At 39.1% G+C, this 19171-nt stretch overlaps 1 protein-coding gene across 1 annotated transcript in view; it reads left to right on the top strand.

Annotated features, from left to right (window-relative positions):
- Positions 1–14754: 14754 nt before the first annotated feature.
- Positions 14755–19171, top strand: part of LOC104074818 (transmembrane protein 132D-like) — a gene marked incomplete at its 3' end in the record, with an annotated part of 55886 nt that continues 51469 nt past the window's right edge. Inside the window, exon 1 of the mRNA XM_009575126.1 lies at positions 14755–14947. Coding sequence (XP_009573421.1) covers positions 14877–14947 — 71 coding nt within the window. The remainder of the gene's footprint in view (positions 14948–19171) is intronic.

Genomic DNA, 19171 nt, shown 5'->3' with positions numbered 1-19171 from the left:
GATTCTGTGATTCTAGGACCGTAATCCTTATAATACAACAGGTTTTTGACTGAGATTACTAAAATATTTACTTCGGGCATCTTTTTTTTTAATACATTTGTTTTCTATCTCTTAAGCAAAATAATACATCAACAGAAAAATAGGTATTTTTCATCAATCTGTTAGCAGCAGCCAGCACTTCAGCCAGCAGGAAAAGTTGGTTTTTTTAATAACATATTATACTGGTTTTTCCATATTTCCTGACCGAGAAAGGCAGTTTCAAGGGAACCTTTGTAGCCACAGAGAGGAGACTGACACTTGCCTCTTTCTTTTTATAACAGTCTGTGCTACAACATCTTTGTTTCCCCAGCCCTGCATTGACCACATGCAACTCTGCACAGTCACCTCGGAGTCCCCAGTCTCAGGGCTCTTTCTACACGCCCCACTACAGCACACTGATAAGGAATAGATTTAAATACTTAAATCAGTTGTCACTCCCTCCCCCCAACCCTTTAGCATGCATGGCTGTTTTCATGGTTCGGTTGTGCTCTCTGCTTGCAGCACGTGTGTCATGTCATCACCAGTTTTCTCACAGTAGGACCCGTGATGGCAGGGACCGTGTTTAATTAGTCTCTACAAACTGCCTCAAGTTGCAAAGGCAGTTGTTCAAAGGAATATGCAGTAGAGTGTGACGCACACAGAGCTACCTTGATTGTGGACTTCAAATAGGTCTTCAAAGAAAACTTTCTGTATAGAGAATCTGTGTGCAAAATGGCTCATGAAGTGCTAATTTCAATGCAGTCGAATGAACTGTGGACTGAATTCTTCATTGCCATGTTTATTGATTCATCATTTACCTCTCTGCAATTTGGGAATAAAACAGTGTGATTTTCAGAATGATAGCAGTGTGTGCACATTTTGTGCAGGAGAAATTCCAGCTACAGCTGGAAAAATGTTCTTTATGAAACAGATGTCTGCCTTTCCTCTGTCTTAAGCTCATCAAAAACCAAAAAAACCTAAAACAGTCAAAAAGATGAGTGTGGTATCTGTGACTTTACTTTTCACCAATTGCCTAGAAATATCTTGATCTAAAAGCTAAATGGGGATGGGTCAGCTCTGCTCTTGCACTAGAAATCTTCAGAGAACTGTGTTGTTCCAGGGATCTCATGGTTGAGGGTACTTTCCTTTCAAATCAGCATGGCTCTGTTGCTCTGTTTTCATCTGTGGGACTTCTATCCTGAGTCTCAAATAAATATAAATCTAATGTTAACTTTTGTCTATCGTGTCAGAAAGCTCAATTACATTTTGCAGATTTTTCAACATTGTGAATTTTAATCCAGTTATCAAAATACCAACATGTATTGTATTCTGCCAACCTCAATTGCCTGTGATGTTTCAGTGGATCACAGAGCTAGCTTGTGGCTTCTACAGTGACTTTCATGGGAGTAGAACATACTGAATGTCTCAAAGCAGTTACTGTGAAGACAAATCTTCAACCAAAGACCATGGCTCAGAAAGGGGAGTTGGGGTATTCACAGAGGCCTCTGATGCTACTGGCATCTTATTTGGAAAAATGATTTTTTTTTAAAGGGCAATATTCAGTCACCTCCTTTTTGCTAACAGATTTTTAACTCTTTACTATGCTACAGTGTCAGTTGGCATGTAAACATTCGTGTTCAGTTTGCATCCTAAGCATACTTTCAGAGTGAGTCTCATTTGTCCTCACCTATTTTCGATTGATAATACAGAGCAGTTGTGAAGTACACAAGTTAGATTCCTTTCCAATTAAACTAAACCAGAAGATGTGGTCACCAAATGCACTCCATCAGCTAAAGGAACATCAAAGCACAGAACTGGGCTGGGACAGCAGCAGGTACAGCCACTGAATCTCCTATAGCATAGACATGGTGTCCTCAGTATCATTTCACTGTATAAATAGTCTCCTATTGCACTACAGACAGCTCTCCAAGACTCCCTTACAAGCTCTGGTAGTAAAGGCAGTGCATGGCACTTGTTGAGGGAAAGGAGTGAATTATATCCTTGGTGCTGAATTCTGCAGGAAGGCCTGCTGGGTGTGCGGTAACTTAAACAGGCAAGCTGCAGTGTCTCAGGGTGCTTGAGGGTTGCCAGAGAGACAAGTGGCTTGAGTTTGGGTGCCAGGTGTATACCAGCACTAAAAGTGTTTAAACTGATGACATGTGCTCTCTGAGGTCTGATCAGGGGTGTACCTGGAGCGTGTTGCAGCTCCCATCTGGTCTCCAGGCTCGGAGGGGACAGTGCATGGCCCAGGCTTGCTTCAGTGCACAGTCAGGAGAGCACTGCTGCATGTGGCTGAAACTGAGAATCTTTTCTGAATGTTAATTTTGACCACAAGTCTATCAAAACTGCCAAATCTCCACAAACAGGTTTGAGTTTATGAGTGCACATCCACTTGGCAAGAACACAGGAGTTAATTGATCAGAGGCGAAGCTTAAGCAAACAAGTGCTGGGATTTTGCTGAGTCTGAGCAATGCCTTAACCCTTGGGCAGACTATTCTTTTCCTTCTTACTACAACATTATGGGTTTCCCATGCTGAATGGTAGTGTTATGCTGTGTTGTAAAATCCTTACTAAGAGGAGCATGGGGATTCCTGAAACTATAGCTCACATTTCTTGTAGTTTAAAGAATGAGGGAAAGTCAATGTCTGATAAACTTATGGTTTAAGTTATTTTCCTGGGCTCCCTTTCTGCAATTTTTCTCTCTCCATCAGGGTTTCTTCAGCTTCCGTGTATTCCATCACTCTCAGCACTTTATCATCTAGCCATTTTATCCATTGTGTTGATGTTTTGGTTGCCTGATAAAACAGCTCGTATTTCTTAGTGGATTTTATCCTACCAGCTGGTAGCCAGGGATACAACCTTTTTACTTTCAGAAACAACTGCCTAGTGGTCACTGCTGCCTTAGAGAATTTTAAGAAGTGGCAAATGATTTAGAGTGTTAACATTTTTGGCTGATTGCTACTGGGCGTTTGCTGCAGAAGTAAAAAATGTCAGTCGTTACCACAAGTAAGATTTCTGTATGTCAGCTCACTAAAACTTTTTAAAACCTTTATTTTCAAAAGAGCGATCTGCTTCCAAAAATTGTGACACATTAAACCTGGTGTCTAAAACTACACAGTTTTAATATGAAATAAAAGAAAAATGTACGTGCACTGTAATTCTTGCTCAGTCCCTATTTTAAGCTCCCAATTCTGTTTTACGACATTTAACTTTGAGCACCGATAGGTGGACATTAGGGGGTTCTCACACATTTGAATTCCACAGTAGGGTTGTTAGAATAATTGTATGCTGTGATAAGAAGTCTCTAACTCCTTGTCATCTTTCTTATATTAAAATGCACAAATAGCATAAAATAGTCCAAGGAAATGCATGAAATTTGAGGCTGAGAGGAGGTGCAATTATTAGTTTTTCAGGATTTATATGTGGAAAGGATTACCAGCTGCCTTTGTGTTCCTGCAAAATAGCTCTGTCTTGGAGAACGATCGACAGGGAGGTTTTTCTGTAATTCCAAATGATCTCTGCTTCTGCTTGTTTGGATCAGCCAAGCCCTCTTCTATGGCTCTTGCAGTATTAAAATCATAACCGTTACTGCGCTCTGACATGCACTAGGGTTAACTGTTGCAGCTGGGTAAAGACAACATTGCATGTACCCTACATTAAGGACACAGAATAATTTTGGGCAGTGTCATTTTTGTATTAATTGAACTCCCTTCTGCATCAGTGGCTTCATTGAGCTATTAGGGTTTGCCTGCAGCAGAACTCCTTGCTATTATTTGCTTTGGTAGCCACTCGTGCAGATGACAGAAAGGTGGTTAAATATGTCAGTATAGATGTATAGAGTTCAGCCTGAGATTTTATGTATATAACAAAAATTCCTTTTGAATTGCTTAGTGAATATCTCTTTTATGCTGATGGCAACTCTTTGGAGCAATGCAGGCTTTTTTCTCCATTAAGGAATCTGAACCCTTTATTTATACACTTACTTTACATTTTCTTTACTGTAGATTCTGTAAACCTTAAGTAATGTCATCAGGAATCAGTGGAATTGCTCCCATGAGTGAGGAAACACCTTTGTGAAAAAGAGTTTGCAGGCTCAGGATTTTTGCAGCGAAGATTGTTATATGCTGTTTTTCTGTCTCTGTGGTGCTGTTCTTTGAACATCTGACATACATGTCATTGAATGAAGGACAAACAGCACATATGGATCCATGGGTCTTTTTTACAATTTGTGGAGAAGTTAATGTAATGGTACAGCTTGCTGTAAATTGCTCCTGTGTTACCTCCTAGAGGGGGCTGCATATAGGCAATGGCTGAGAGAATTCCTCTATAGGAGAACTAATTACTCACAATTTCTGTGATGTCCAGAAAATTATTTTATCTGCAGCTGTGAGAAGTTGCTAGGGAACAGTGCTAACTCATTTTCACTGATCGGTCTTTGTTAGCACTGTTGAGGTAATCTTCTCTTTCGTTGCTCGGTGATATTGCTGTTTCATTTTGCATTAGGATGTAATTTGGAAATACCTCAGAACTGTCCTGCTTATGAAGTCTGAAATAAACTTTCAAATAAAGAACCTTTTTTAGATCACCTCCCAGCACCAAACCCTTCACTAAGACTGCCATGAGTTTCAAGGTGTCACCGTGAAGAACTGAAAGGACAGGTTGAGTGTCGAGCACTGGGGCTGCGGAAGGTGAGCTCTCACTGGGAGGAGCAATAGGCTTACAAAGCATTTGTGCAGTTAAGTCTCTCCAGGAGAGAACAGGAACATTTTTGGAGATTCTTTTGAGATAAATGTGCTACCTGCATTTGTCTCAACAGTGCGCGCTGTTTTTCACTGAACAACAGGCAGCTAGTAGTCACGTTGAAGGGAGTTTGGGCAGTGGCTGTTCATCTGCGTGATAATTCTGCTTGATAAGTCAAAATTCTTCTAGTTTTGATTGCTAGCAGCAGCCCTCCATTCAAGTCTTGTAAAAAGGTGATTAGCCAGGTCATAGCTCTGGAGCAGTATCTGCATCCCTCAACAATTGTGTCTTACTGTGTGACTTCAAAACAAAAAGGTCCTGCACCAGACATTGCTTTGCAGATAAAGCCGAAGAAATAGTCTTACCAAACCCGTTGTTTCTTGGTATATAGAGAGAATATATAGCTCTATTCCTGTTTCTGTAACTGTTTGTTTTGGAAGTCTCATACTGCACAGTTCACCAGCCTTGTCATCTTTATTCACTGTGCTCCTAATGTTCTCAGCCAATTTAAGTGAATCCAGAAGAATTTCTCCACTTGTTGCTTGCCCACTCAGCATAAAAATATATGTACACATACATAAACACACACATATAAACGTCCCTACAGCACTTAAAAAAATGTTTTGTTTTTCTATGCTGTTTTACTCCACCTGCAATGGATAACTGGGTAATCCTTCATTACACTCATCTTGTGGTCTAGATGGTTCTCTGGGGGTTGCTCACAACCAACTTCATTCACATGCCTGTTGTGGTATGGTAGCTGTTTCCTACCATTTTTTTCACCTGTGAAATGGGGCAAATGGCACTCTATTTTCACTGCACAGAGTCCCCAGTACTGTGCTTTGTTTTTCCTATCCTTTCTTAAATCTACGTCTAATTTTAAAAATTGTTGGTTGCACAGGCTGTGCTGTTAGCAGCTTTGCTGATGTTTGGCCAGGAAAGGAAGGGATGCGTTGCATCGTTTTCTTCTTTACAAGCAGTTTAGAAGAATATATTTCAGATCCTACATCATATTTTTGCATTTATTTTGGAAATAGTAGTTGGAAACGGTCCACAGGGCTCCCCACCACTTCAAATCAGCAGGCAGCACTATTTATCTTTGCCTTTCATTTCTGTAAACAAACACCTTCCTTCACACACTTGAATACATAAATATTTTGTTTTGTTTAGTATTGTTGCTCATTATTGCCTAATTATCCATTCCTGTAGGAAGAAGTGCCATACAGCTGGAAGAGGCGACAGTAAGTCAGTGTTATGGTACAACACAGCATTTGCTGAGTAGTTTGGGGTAAAAAGAGATCATGAATTGCTTCCTCACCTTGACCTCTATCAACCTTAAGACAGGTCTCCTCTTAAACACCTATGTGCTTGTTTCATAATTCGTATTGAGATATGGCTATGGGCAGGAGTAGCAGCTTATAATACTTTTATAATATTTCAATATAATAATACTTAGAACATGGCTAACAGTAACATTGTCAGTTGTAACGGTGGTGTCTTATCTATCATATTACTGAGATTTTGTCTGCTAGTAGCATACGTTTCTCTAGTACCACTTCAGGTTACAACACTGCTATTTTCCTCTTTCTCACTGCTTTGCCACTCGTTTGACATGGTGTACGGTCCACAAGATGAAATTAGCAGAAGGGTGCACCAGCCAGACTGCTGGCTGACACAGACGTGAAGTTTGTGAAAAACCTGTTTCTGACTTTTCCTTCATGTTGGGAGTCCCAAGATGACTGCTGCTGGGGTCCCTGGGGAGGTGCAGTGCTATCCTTACTACTCGCATAACTCCTAAGGTTTGCTTCCTGAGCTCTAATTCAGGGTCTTTCTAAACCAAAAAGATCCAGTTCTGCAGGCCACGAAGGGTTCTGGTTCCCATTGAGGATTGGGCCCTCTCATGGCTTGTTTAGTAAGTGAATAGAGGTCAGAGCTACAAACTCTATATTTGTTTCTGCTTTAAATTGATTTGTATGCATTCTTCCCTTTTAATTCTCCAGAGACTTGTGCATTTTGCATCTTGCAAAACATGTTTATAGTAAGGACTTTCTTTTTGAAAGCTACAGGAATAAAATCTAAATCTGTGTGTATAAAGTGTGCATGTACACATATATATGCAACTGTGTGCATGCACATAAACTGGGAGTGCAATAAGCAATTTTGTCAAGTCCAAGAGATACGTATTACAAAGAGATCTAGTTTATTTAACTCCTGGTATGCACAATTCAACTTTTGAAACCTAAATAGGTCTTCTGCCTTTTCACTAATTAAATTTTTTTATAAATCCACCTGGGCTGTATTTTTGTAATATCTCCATTTGGATGAGGGTGGTTTAGTGTCTGGGTGGAATGGGTTTTCCTTCTGAAATGTTAATTAGATGGAGAACATGTTATGCTTTGGAAAAGCTGCATTGCAAACCCATAGATAAACAGATTGATTTAATTTTAATCTGCTTTCATGGTGATGCATAATGATAACTGGTTTCTGTCTCACAGGGCTGAAAACCACAGACCTTAATAAGAGTTTGTGGGTATATTATACAGCTTTAAATAGCTTATGTTGTGCTAGACCGCTCTCCATAAATTATTCTAACTCCATCAGTATCCCAGGGACTCCCGATTCTCTTCTGCTGTGGATTTTCAATCAGTGAAACTATTAGTGCAATCTGAAGAAACTTCGAGGCATCTTCTCTGAAAACAACTGACAACACTGGTTTGTACATGAAGTATTCAATGGGGAAAACAAAACAAAAAAGCCTTACAGAAGCCAACTATGTACATTAAATCCTGGCATTCAAATCCTATCTTTTATAAGGCATGCCAAAATTGATTATGAAATTAAAAGCCAGACATTCAGATGGTTAGTATGAAATGTCTTACTATATGACCTAATTTTTGTGATATGTCATTCCTGTTGCACTGAGAAAGCTGCAATTTTGTTTAGTCAGTTCTAAAACAGTTTGTTTAAATGGGCCCTTCTCAAATACAGTTGAAAGAGTTTCAGCTATGAGGGCTTGCTCCTGATAGGGAAAACATTTTTTTTTAATGGTCTTTATTTCTTCAGGGGTTTGTGATAGATGCAAATCCAGAAAGCCTTTGTATGCTTGGTTTTCATCCACTCTCTGCAAAGAAGCCTCAAGTCTAACAAAACCAGGCTGAGTTCTACCTGTTTTCTCAATGACAGACGCATTTTATTTTTGACTGATGTTCAAAGAGATGAATCTCTTTCAGGCTCAAATTCTGTCCTATATTAGCTTCAGCCATAAAAAGCAATGAAACTGCAGGGGGAGGCAAAAGAAGAGTATGGCCTTAAAGTGTATAAATTTAACATCACCCTAATGTTGTACATAAAATTAGAAGTGGAAATCCTGGGAACACAAATTCCAACCAGTCCTCCTTGCACTGTGGAGTGATTAATTTGGTCAGCTCTCTTTATATAAGAAATGTGTCTGGGTCAGTCTTTAGAAGTCAATAGGAAAAAAAGGCTTTTGCAAAAGGAAGTGACTGGGACACTTATGCTGAAAGTGTTTCCTCTGATTCCTCATTTGCTACAAGACCCCCCACAGTAACACAGCACTAGCTGAGGTGGAAGAAGGTGGTGGCTTCCGATACAAAGAAGCTCTAATCTATTGAGGACTTCTCAAAGAGGTGGAGACTCTGCCCCAAATATGGATTTTCAGGGAGACTGGAAAGACCAAGGGGCCTGCTGTCCACCCAATTACCTCTGGTTTTTGCTTTCAGTAGGAAGCTTGGCTCCATGCTTCACCCTCTTTTACTTTTGTTATGTCTGTTGTGCTCTCTAACTAACATACTTAATTCTCATTCTAGTGCTATTCATTAGCTTACTAGCTTTTTCTGGCATTCACAAACCTGTCTTACCTATTGTTGTCTTTAATTTTGTTACTCCAAAATGAAAAATAAGCCTGTCCTGAAGTAAAGGCAGAAAATTTGTTGCTATTTTCCATTGCTATCTGATGTTTCAGTGTATTTTAATATGATTCTTTAAGCACAGAGAGCTGCAGATGCAGCACATGCAGTGTAAGGTAAGAAATGGGTCACTGCCACATAAGCATCCCAGGATTCCCAGGAAGACAGCATAAGCTATATTTTTTCCCCTTTGTTCTAGATCATCTCTGAACCTGTTGAGAGTAACCAAAACAAACAAACAAAAAAATGGCAGTAGTCTGAGGGATGATGGCGGGCAGTAACACATACTCCTTTTTCCATGCTTGAAAAGAGAATAGAACTGGTCCTGGGATTGCTTAGTAGAATCAAGCCTCTGGGAGGGGAGGAGATTGTTTGCAGGAGGTGAAACATCAGGATGCAAATGTCAGACTGAAATGTTCCGGTATCAAAATGGTCTCATTTATGCAACGTGCAGCAAAAGAATGACCTCAGATACTGCAGAGGATAACCGCATTTAGTGTACTCAGAGTATTAGCTTTTGAGACAGTGGTCATTCTGCTCTTACTGACTTGCCAGCAAGAGACAGCTACCTGGGAATTGTTTGAATAGTTCCTTAGCTTAGTCATGCCAAAATTGCTGTCTAGATTTTAGATGCCATGGTAGCATCCAGTCCCATACTACGTGATTCTCAAGCTATGACATTTAATTCTGGTCCTCAGAAAGACTCTGATAAGGTCTGTCAGCCCATGGTTAGAGTCCGGAGGATGGCTATTTTAGCTCTTCAGCCTCTTCGAAGCTAGCATCAGTGGAGCCCCAGGAAATACAAACTAGATGTTTCCACCTCCAGCAGCTGTAATTTGTTACTGGAACAAGAGGTGATGTCATTGGAAAAAGCCTGCGTGAAGAGCAACCTGTGGCATAGTCATCAGCAAAAATGCGCTCTGGGCAACAACATATGTTGGGTATTTACAGGTTAGGACCGTGAATGCTTTCAGGGTTTCTTGCGGGGAGTATTTTGCTGCTGTCTTAGATCAGTGCATTAGACTTTAGTGAGTGGAAATGGACCCAATTTCTTTGTCTTACGACATGAAGAGCTATGGTCAGGTCCATTTCCACTCACATTTTGCTTGTCTTTGGTTTCAAATGGACTAGTTGGGGGAAAAGCCTCTCCTACACCTATTACTGTTGTCACAGTCCAAAGGTGGTGAATATTAGTAAAGTAAAGACTGCCATCCTGAACAGCTAAACACTGCTTTGGTCCCTCTCCAAAGAGAGGGTTAAGATTAGGCTCTAGGCAGGAAAAAGCACTAAAGATAAACAGAAATAGAAACCCCCTCAAGTTATTTCTGAAAGGCTTTGGGGAGATATGGTGACAAGGCAAATTCAGAGTCCACTGCAACGTCTGTTCGGTGCCTAGAAGCTCTCAAAAATGTACCCCTTTGCACACAATTTATCTGCCACCTTCTAGTCGCCTCTGGTACGAGATGATAACCAGTGGTAGCACCTGTGTTAACAGCCTCCCTTCTTTTTTTATTCCTTTGATGTTGAAAGTAGCTCATTTTCTCTGAAGGAGCGTGAAAGGTTCCCACGGATCTTTGCCCTGAGCGCTCACAGTAATAGAAAACTAGATTCAGTGTCATGGGTCTAAAACATCTTTATTTAGAGCTGTTTAGGGGTTAGATTCCCTGTTTATTTACGCTTTGTTTTGGAATGCAGGGATGTGTGGTATTTGTATGCTGCATGAGGGACATTGTCAGGAGTAAAATGTGGAGAGGGGAGTCCTGCCTGTGGCAAGGTATCTGCGGCTTCTGCATGCTCCTTGTCTTTGATCTCTTGCACGTCTTGAGGGTGGATTTGGGTGTGTGCTTGTTCTCTCCCTTTCCCTTCCCTGTGGTGCTTCAAACCAGACACTTTGTTGACATTGTACCATGGCACTTAGCAGCACACGTGCTGTAATGCTGTTATTTTTCACCAGCCAGCTGTTCCACTTTATACAACACTTAAGTAACAATTTCACAGCCATTACCAGCCTGCAGTAATGACATGGGCTGAAAGCTAAGTGCTAACTGGTTGTAAACTGCAAAAACTGGGAGATGCTAAAACAGCCACTTTGATGAATGAGAAAGGACATTGCCTGCATTTTAATTGGTCGAGTTGAAGCCTCGTTTATCACTAGAGTAAACTTAGTGTTTAGTGGGTCATGAGATAGAATTGGGAATCACTATCTTTATGCACTTAGGAAATATATTTCCTTGATTTCAGGTGTGATGTATTGATTCTGGGAGTTCCTTCTATGTTGTGGTTGGTTTTTTTCTCCCTTCTCTTGATTTGTACCCTGTCAGCACTGAGGGGTTTTCAGGGATTGAGGACTCCCAAGGGCTTTGTTTGCCATGATTGATTTGGTGCAAGGGGTGAGCTACTTCTAAGTCTCAGCAACCAATGTGCTGCACTGTGAGACGTGATCCAGAGGTAAATAACAGCCTGTAGAAACACCTATGGAAGTGTTTAGTTGGATAGGTTCCTTGTTTGGGGAGGGGGGACACCAACCAAAAAAACCTCCAAAATACCAAACTCAGACAAAACCAACCACGACTGAAATGTTTAAAAGTCTTTTCTTTCCTCCTGTTTTCCAAAGTAGAATCTGGCCCAACGTGAAGTGATGGGCACAAAATACTCGAACAACTTCACTTTCTACTGCCCAGCCACAGTGTTTTAAGCAAACATACAATCTGTTGTACTTAGACTGTTAACTGTGAGCAAATATATGAAAAAGGTTTGTGAGATGCCTTTTTGCGTGTTGCAGTTGAGAAATCTTAGTAGGCTGAACTGTGGCTGAACCGAGAGGCTGTCTCAGGAGCACTCTCAAGAGCAGCTGAAGGGTCGAAGACCCAGCTTGCCCTGTGACAGCCAGGCAATTCAATAAAGCAGATTTGCAAGAAAGTAATTGAGCTGACAGTAGTCATAGTGTTTTCACCTCAGGTATCTTCAGTTTTATCTGTTGACAAATAACATACCTTTGGTTATTATTAACCCTGTTTCATCCAGGTCATTTCTTTGGTAATTGCAAAGTGCTACTGCCATTGTAAATTGGGTGAATAAAATTCTGCAATTCCCCAGCAGTGGCAAACACAGCATCGAGACATACTAGAGGAAAAAACGTTTCCTGGGATCGTGGAATTGAAGCTTTTGTGCTAATTATAGAAGTATATTTAACTGATTCTTCTGAAGAGTTCCTAACCTCTAATTCTGTAGAAAACAACAATCTTGTTGTTAATTTTCAGTAAAATTAGGGGTTTGGGGCTTTTAATAGATGACTAAATTAGACCTTATGAAAAACTCTTCTAGGAAATCCTGAACCATAGACTGCAATTACCCCAGGGAACGTACACAAGGATCTGCATTTGTTTTGAAACATTAGAAATCAGTGCAGGATGGCACTTTGTCATTGCATAAAGTGAATGTCAAGGGTAAACAAACTCAGCTTGTCTTACTGGTTTTGTGTCCATTTTTCTGGTTTACCTCATCACTCTGGCATTTAAAAGAATCCAGACAGAAAATAAGAAGATGGTATCTGTTATGTGTCTGTGTTTGTACACTTATTTTAATCTGTTTTTTAATGCTTTTTAAAAGATAAGTGAGAAATTTTCTCAATTTTCAGTGTGTGGCTGTTTACTTAGCAGCACTGAGACCCTGCATAGGTTTCTTAATTGCAGTAAAGCTATTGCATATGTGCCAGCAGAACAAGGTAGAATATGCTGTGCTCTAAGGCTGCTTTTTTCTTGATTCCCTTCCAGTTTTGTTAATAAAACATATAAAAGCATAGCTGTTTTATAGTCAATATCATCTGTTGTGTGTTTTTAAGTAGCAATTGTAGCATAGTAATTGCTCTTAACTTCCAATCATGGGAAAATGGTTGCTTTTAGGTAAGGCTACCTTTTGTTTGGGTTTCCAGGACATGTACCCTTCCCCCCCGCCCCGAAATGTTGTCCAGGAGAACTCAAGGGCATAATATCTTTCTCCAGGACTTCCAAATGTCTCACAACAGGATCAGTGTTCCTGCACGTGTCTCAGGGAGGCTCCATGACATGTAGAAATCTTAGATATACTCATTGGCATGTGCAGACTGTGGGGACAGCAATCGGTTACTGATCAAATATACCGTGCGCTACGCCAATAGTTTATTATACCTACATGGCAAACCTGAGGGGCCAACCTTACAGCACAAGCTCAAGGTATATGTGGCTTTGGGAAATGAAACCAGGCACTCACTTGCACCCCTGCAAGCAGTCTCTGGCTGCGAGTGATTCAGTTACCGTCCTGTGCTAGAGCTAAGCACAGTGGGTGGCTCCATCAAGACAGTTGCCTTCTCAAATACATAAGCTCAGGTAGGTGGCCCACATCCCACACCGGCACCTTCTCGTCAGCTGTGATCAACTATTGGAGAGACAGCTAGCACGTTAGAGAGTTAGAAGGGTGGGTATGGGTTTCTTAATTATAGCCAGATTAACTCGGAAAGATCTGAACCACCCTCATTTCCCTGTGAAGTGGGAATTGTTTTTCTCTGATTGGTCTTAGTTGACACCAAGCAGTTTTCCTTTCTTGAGGTGGAACAGAAAGGTGGGACCAGATGCTGGTCACTAGGAATAGCTAAAGATGAAAAATGTTTAATCCAGATTGTCTGGCCTTTTTCTGTCTCCCCCTCTTTCTCTAAGATGCCAGGAATGCAGTTTAATTTCCACTTTTCTTTGACCATTGATCTCTTGTCCCGAGAGATGTTTGTGGTCTGGGAGCAGTAACTGCACCTGCTTAAAATACATTTTGTGAAATTAGCATAGAAGAACGTGAATTGGCAGCCTTCATGTATTAATTCTTCCAGGTGTGCTAAGGAAATTACAGCCACTGCTATTGAGTTAGTGGTAGAAGAAATGAGATATAACCCTTTTTGTTCAAGACTGTTGAAGGAATCCTTTGGCTTTTTATTCTGAAAACATCTGTGTAGATGTTGTCCTTCAAAGATTTCACAAGTAATTTCATGCGGAGGCAGAGCTGATAGTGCTTGTTTTACTGATATTAGCATCTCTGCATGGCAGCAGCTGTTTATACAAAAAAATCACATACCTTTTTGTTTTTTTGCCCAGGATTGAGAACTTGCCATAACACTGAACGGATTTTGTGTATGAGATTTTAAGCAAATGTAATTAAACTGTCATTTCCTGACAGCTCATATAGGAGGCTATTTGACCACAATGGACTTTTTGTTTTTGTAAACACGTTCAGAAACCAAAAGTTAACAACACCAGAAACTCCTAATTCAGTAAATTGGCCAACATTATATAGCTGTGGACTAATTCAGTAGTGCCTTAAGATATATATTTACATATTTAGTTAAAGAAAGGGAGAGAAAGAATTAGGGATTACAACGCCTGCTATGAGAACCAGAAAGTACCTTTCGATAAGAGCCAGTCCAGTTGTCATGACTGTAACATTTTGTCATACAGCTTTTCCTATTGTTTAACCTTATACATGGAAACAGACTTCCCAAGAAACCACTCACTTTTAGAAAAATAAAAATATTTCTAAGTATTTTTAGGATCAGAGCTGATAGAACAGTTAAACCCAACAGTACTAAACGAAAATGAAGAAATGTTGTGGACTCAGAAAGATGATGAAAATTGGAGCAAAGATATGAAATGTCATCTTTGAGTAACAGGGAGAAGAAAAGGTAGATTTTGCTTGTAATATGAGACCTAGCAATGGTTCTCAGCTCCTCAGTCCAGATATAAGCCACAGCAACACTGACCTCTTTTTGGGACAAAAATGATACTTTCCTCTCGAATACAATAACTTCTAGTCAAGAGAGAGCCTTAACATGCACCAGAACATATCTACTCTGCAATTTAACTACGACTAAAGCTGTAATTACCATTAGTTCAGTAAGATTTCTATCTGGATATCATCTCTTCAAAATATGGAATTCTTAATTAATTCTCTCATCTCTTTTCCTTGTAATACTGTTGAACTCTAATGAGCAGTAGCATTTTCTGTGGGGCAGTAATGAGAAAATAATGAAGAAATAAGTAACAGATCGAGCTGACATTTTGTATCTAATTGGTGAAATATCCTCTTGTTCCTCCTAGAGCAAAGGTGAAGAAAGGTGTGAACATTTTCAGTGTAAGAGCCAGCAGCCCATACTTATGGGACATCAGAGAGAGCATGGATTATACTGGGAAATATGCACCAGCTGTTATTGTTTGCCAGAGGAAATCTGTTGCCTCTGAAAACAGGTAGGTCATTTCCAGCAGTCTATCTTTTAATAACTAACGGTTGTTTTTCCTTTTCAAAGCACTTTGCCATGATTTTAATAAGTTTTATTATAGCGAATGATGAAAATGCTTTTGGAAAAGCCGTGGCTCTCTTTGTTTTGTAGTGCATTGCTAATTCTACCACATACACTTTGAACAAAATGTTATTCAATCCTAATACTCAAAGGAAGTTAAAACTAGCAGGAAATATTGTTTTCACAGAGTATTTAGAAGAACATGTTTAATATCTTAGAATTCGGTTGTGACTAGTTTAATCTCTTCAAATTATTTGCTGCCAGGTGTTATAGCAGGGGGTAATTACAGGGCTGTTTGCGGTGGGGTTTTTTGGTTTGGTTTTTTACTTTTGCTTGGGGTTTTTTTGGTGGGTTGGGGTTTTTTAGGGGTTGTTTTTTGGTTTGGGTTGTTTGGTTTGGTTGTTGTTTTTTTTTTTTTTTTTATCCAGAGGAAACGAAAACATACTCCTGGTATCAAAGCCACATTTTTGTGGGTGAGGTTTATACGAATTTTTAATCTGCAGGAGGAAATAGATTTTCCATTTTCCATTCCCGTTGTGCAACAACTTAGATAGGACACTGACTTGTCTTAAACAGCCTTCATCTGGCAGGTGGATGTTCCTTTTCTAATCACAACTGATTGCTTTAATGAATACATTTTTATATAATTTGCTGCTTCTTGTTCATTGTTCCCGGAGCTGTATGTCAAGTGCATATTTACAAGGATCTGACTGCCTGTGTATGTACTGTTTGGCATTGCTGTTAGAAAACTTGCCATATAACATGTGCTGTGATTTACTTCTGAAATTTTACAAAATCTTATAGGCTTTAGGGATTAATTATGTGGTTTAGAGTTTTTAAATAAATACCCTCTGAGCCCAATAACTAGGAAGTTTCATGTCTTTGCAATCTGGGTATATGAAAAAAAGAGAAAGGGAAGAATTTCCCTTCATAATCATGACAAATAATTTTCTTCTTATTATAACTCAGATCCTAACACAATTTCTCTGCTATAGTATCCTGAATTTGCTCATCTAAACCATGTATTGTCTTGTACCTGACTGAATTCTATTGGTCAGAGAAGCAATGTGTATATGTGCCAAGGTCAGAGCTTCCTACTGTCTAGCGCAATCTGTCAGACAGATTCTTTAAAATCCCAGTTCAAAGCTATCTGAAGACAGTGTGAATATTTTCATTGACTGAAATGGGCATTGGATCAAAATCAAAGATTATTTCAGTGATGAGTTTTCCATCACACTTTATCTTGTTTGGGTCCATACAGTGCGTTTGCCTGATTTCTCTTCCTCATCAGCAAAATATAATGCAACCTCAGGGGTCAACTGAAGCTTGGCAACTTATTTCCCTTCGCAATTCATCAGTCATTGGCAAGCTTTCAAAATGACCCCTTGTACACAAAAAAAAATTATTATGTCACCTTTCATGCAGTGGTTGTGGATTCTGTGTACTTTCACATGCTGAGTATAAGCATTACTTCATGTTTATTAAAAGAAATGTGAGCTCGTATACATACTAGATTTTACTGGAAAGAAAATCAAGTGAAGACAAGGTATATGTGTAACTCTTATATAAGGAACGTCTGGTTTGACTTATTCCATCTGAGTTCCCAGTTGAGACTTTGTGGTTTTCTCACTTCTGAGAACTTCTTCCTCATTGTTTGCAAACAAATGTAAAATATTTGCAATGTATTATTCAGTATGTTGTTTTCCTCATTAAATTTAGTCGTATCTGGTTTGCTATTCATTTTAAGAAGTAAGATCAAGCATTATATGGGGAAAGAGCGTGCTCGATATTTTTTGGGAAACAATTTTTTCCTTATCTAGACATGTTTGATGTCACTAAATATGCACAAGGGATAACAGCTAAATATTGATGTCTTACCAAATTGTGTGCCTCCATACTTCATTTAGAAATTCGACAAACTCTGTTTGCTTATTGTTACTCTTAAAAATCAGAGATCTGATCACATGAATGCAAAGGTGGCAATGTTAATTAAATACAAGATTCAACACCTTTGTGTTTCTGATATTTTTACAAGGATCAGAAAATAGTGTTAATAAAGCTAACTTACTGTAACAGGTGTAATTTCATGGATTAGGGAGGCATTTGTGCAAGTGACAAACTTAACCAGGATGCCTGAGCATTTCTTTATCAAAGTTTGAAATATATCAGTCATTTTATTTGGAGAGGTTTTGGCACCGAAAGCTTATTGTAACAGGATTAACATATAAATATTATCACAGCCAGCAGGGTGTTTTAGAATGAATATTAACAGCAAATATTATGAGTCTGTATGAGAATAACTAATTGAGCCCATCTGTCAAATATGATTTGAAGTTCTCAGTGCCTTGCATATTATGGGATTGCGACAGTGTTCCAGATTAGTGGTGAAGCAATTACAAAGTTCTCCCCAATTCTTCTGATTTCATTCTCAGGCAATAATAATTTTGTAACACTCTAAATCCTGACCCATGAGATTATTAGATGGGCTTACTACTTGTAGCACCTGTACAGCACTCCTGTTCTTCTCTGTGAAGCATCTTCCATCCCTCTATTGTCATGGAGATGACCAAAAAACCAAATAGAAAATGGTGTGATGGGAATTAACCGGTGGCTCAGAAACGCGACTTGGGAAACACTTAAACACTGACTGAATCAGGGCGATACATCCTAATGTGTGTCATCCTTTACTTATTTCCTTTGGAAGCTGGCTGATCTTTCTTTTTCTTAATTCCTCATGTAATGAGGTGAATAGAATAGAAAGAGGAGATTAAAGGATTACTGCATTTTTTGAATGTTTTCTTGGGCTAGTCCCATTGTACCTGAAATTGAGCATCTCTGCTATGCTAGTGATGATTGAGAAGAAGAATGGCCAAAAGTGGAAGATCTGGATTCCTGTCTGTTCTTCTCCTGTGTTTCCTGTTGGACTGGAAGCATGCCAGGTGGGATGAGTTTGGAAAATTATTGAGGTAGCTAAAAATGCAGATTTATTGGATTTTCCTCGTCTGCAAAATATGATTGATAGCACTTTCCTGTATCCATAGCTGCTGTGGAGACATTAAGTAAGATGTTCTGATATGATACTAACAGGCGTCATGATCCTCTTAAAATATTTTATTCATGTTTATATTTTTGGGTACAAATTATTATTCCATTGGAGAATATATTATTGTTCTCTGTGCTTATGGCAGGAATGAGGCCATTGATCCAAGCAAGTGCAAAATAATTCTAGACAAAGCTTAGCCATCTCCAAGTAGAACCTTAATGTCTGGATATGACATTATCTGGATATGCCTTATCTCCAAATGTATTTGAACTGTATCATGGATAAGTTTGCTTAGCCATTTCCTTTTCCCTGTGCTTATTGTTGGAAATGTTACAAAGATAGCATTTCTTTTGATACTTTCCCGCTTGCACTTTTGGGTTACATTGAAGGAGTTATTGGCTTACGCTGCCTGAAACCAGATGCTGGTCCTGTATTAGTAGAGAAACTTATTTCATTTTGAACTGTGAGTGACTGAATCAGTCTGTGATAATATTGACACAGTAAGAGACAATGACAGTATTTTCTGGGCTACATCCCTCATTTGGTCCTGCGTGTCTCATTTTTTCATGATACCATACTTCAATGCTTAATTTTCTTAACACTTTTATAATGCAAGATATTAACTTGATATTAGATAATAACAGGGGACAGGAAAACGTATGGCAGCATTGTCTTTGATTTTCCTACACAATACTTTCTTTTTATTGCATTTATACCATTATCCTTAGTGCCCTATATTTCTCATTTTCAAATCTCTTTATTTAACATTTAGGTTTTATGTTGTAACAGCAGTGAGCTATGGCCTCATTCTCTTACTTGTTGCATCTGCCAGTACATTTGATAGATTCTCAAGAGCGCTATAATCCTAAAATGCTTCTGAAGCAACAAAAGCAACAAATTTGACATAAATAACAGCCTAATAGCCACAATAATTACATTATGTCTCTTGCTGGTGTTCATCAAAATGCTTCATAAAAATAGTTTTATATTTTAGATCACCATTAATTTTTTTTCCTTGCTATTCCTGTGCTTACATGGCTTTATCAACTAGAGGTATATTATTGCTCAGAAAAAAAAATTTCTACTCAATGGAATTACAGAAAAGATGCATGATGTAGCAAAAATAAT

The sequence above is a fragment of the Fulmarus glacialis genome, unplaced genomic scaffold (assembly GCF_000690835.1).
Source record: "Fulmarus glacialis isolate BGI_N327 unplaced genomic scaffold, ASM69083v1 scaffold5260, whole genome shotgun sequence".
Taxonomy (NCBI): Eukaryota; Metazoa; Chordata; class Aves; order Procellariiformes; family Procellariidae; genus Fulmarus; species Fulmarus glacialis.
This window is presented reverse-complemented; position numbering and strand designations above follow the sequence as displayed.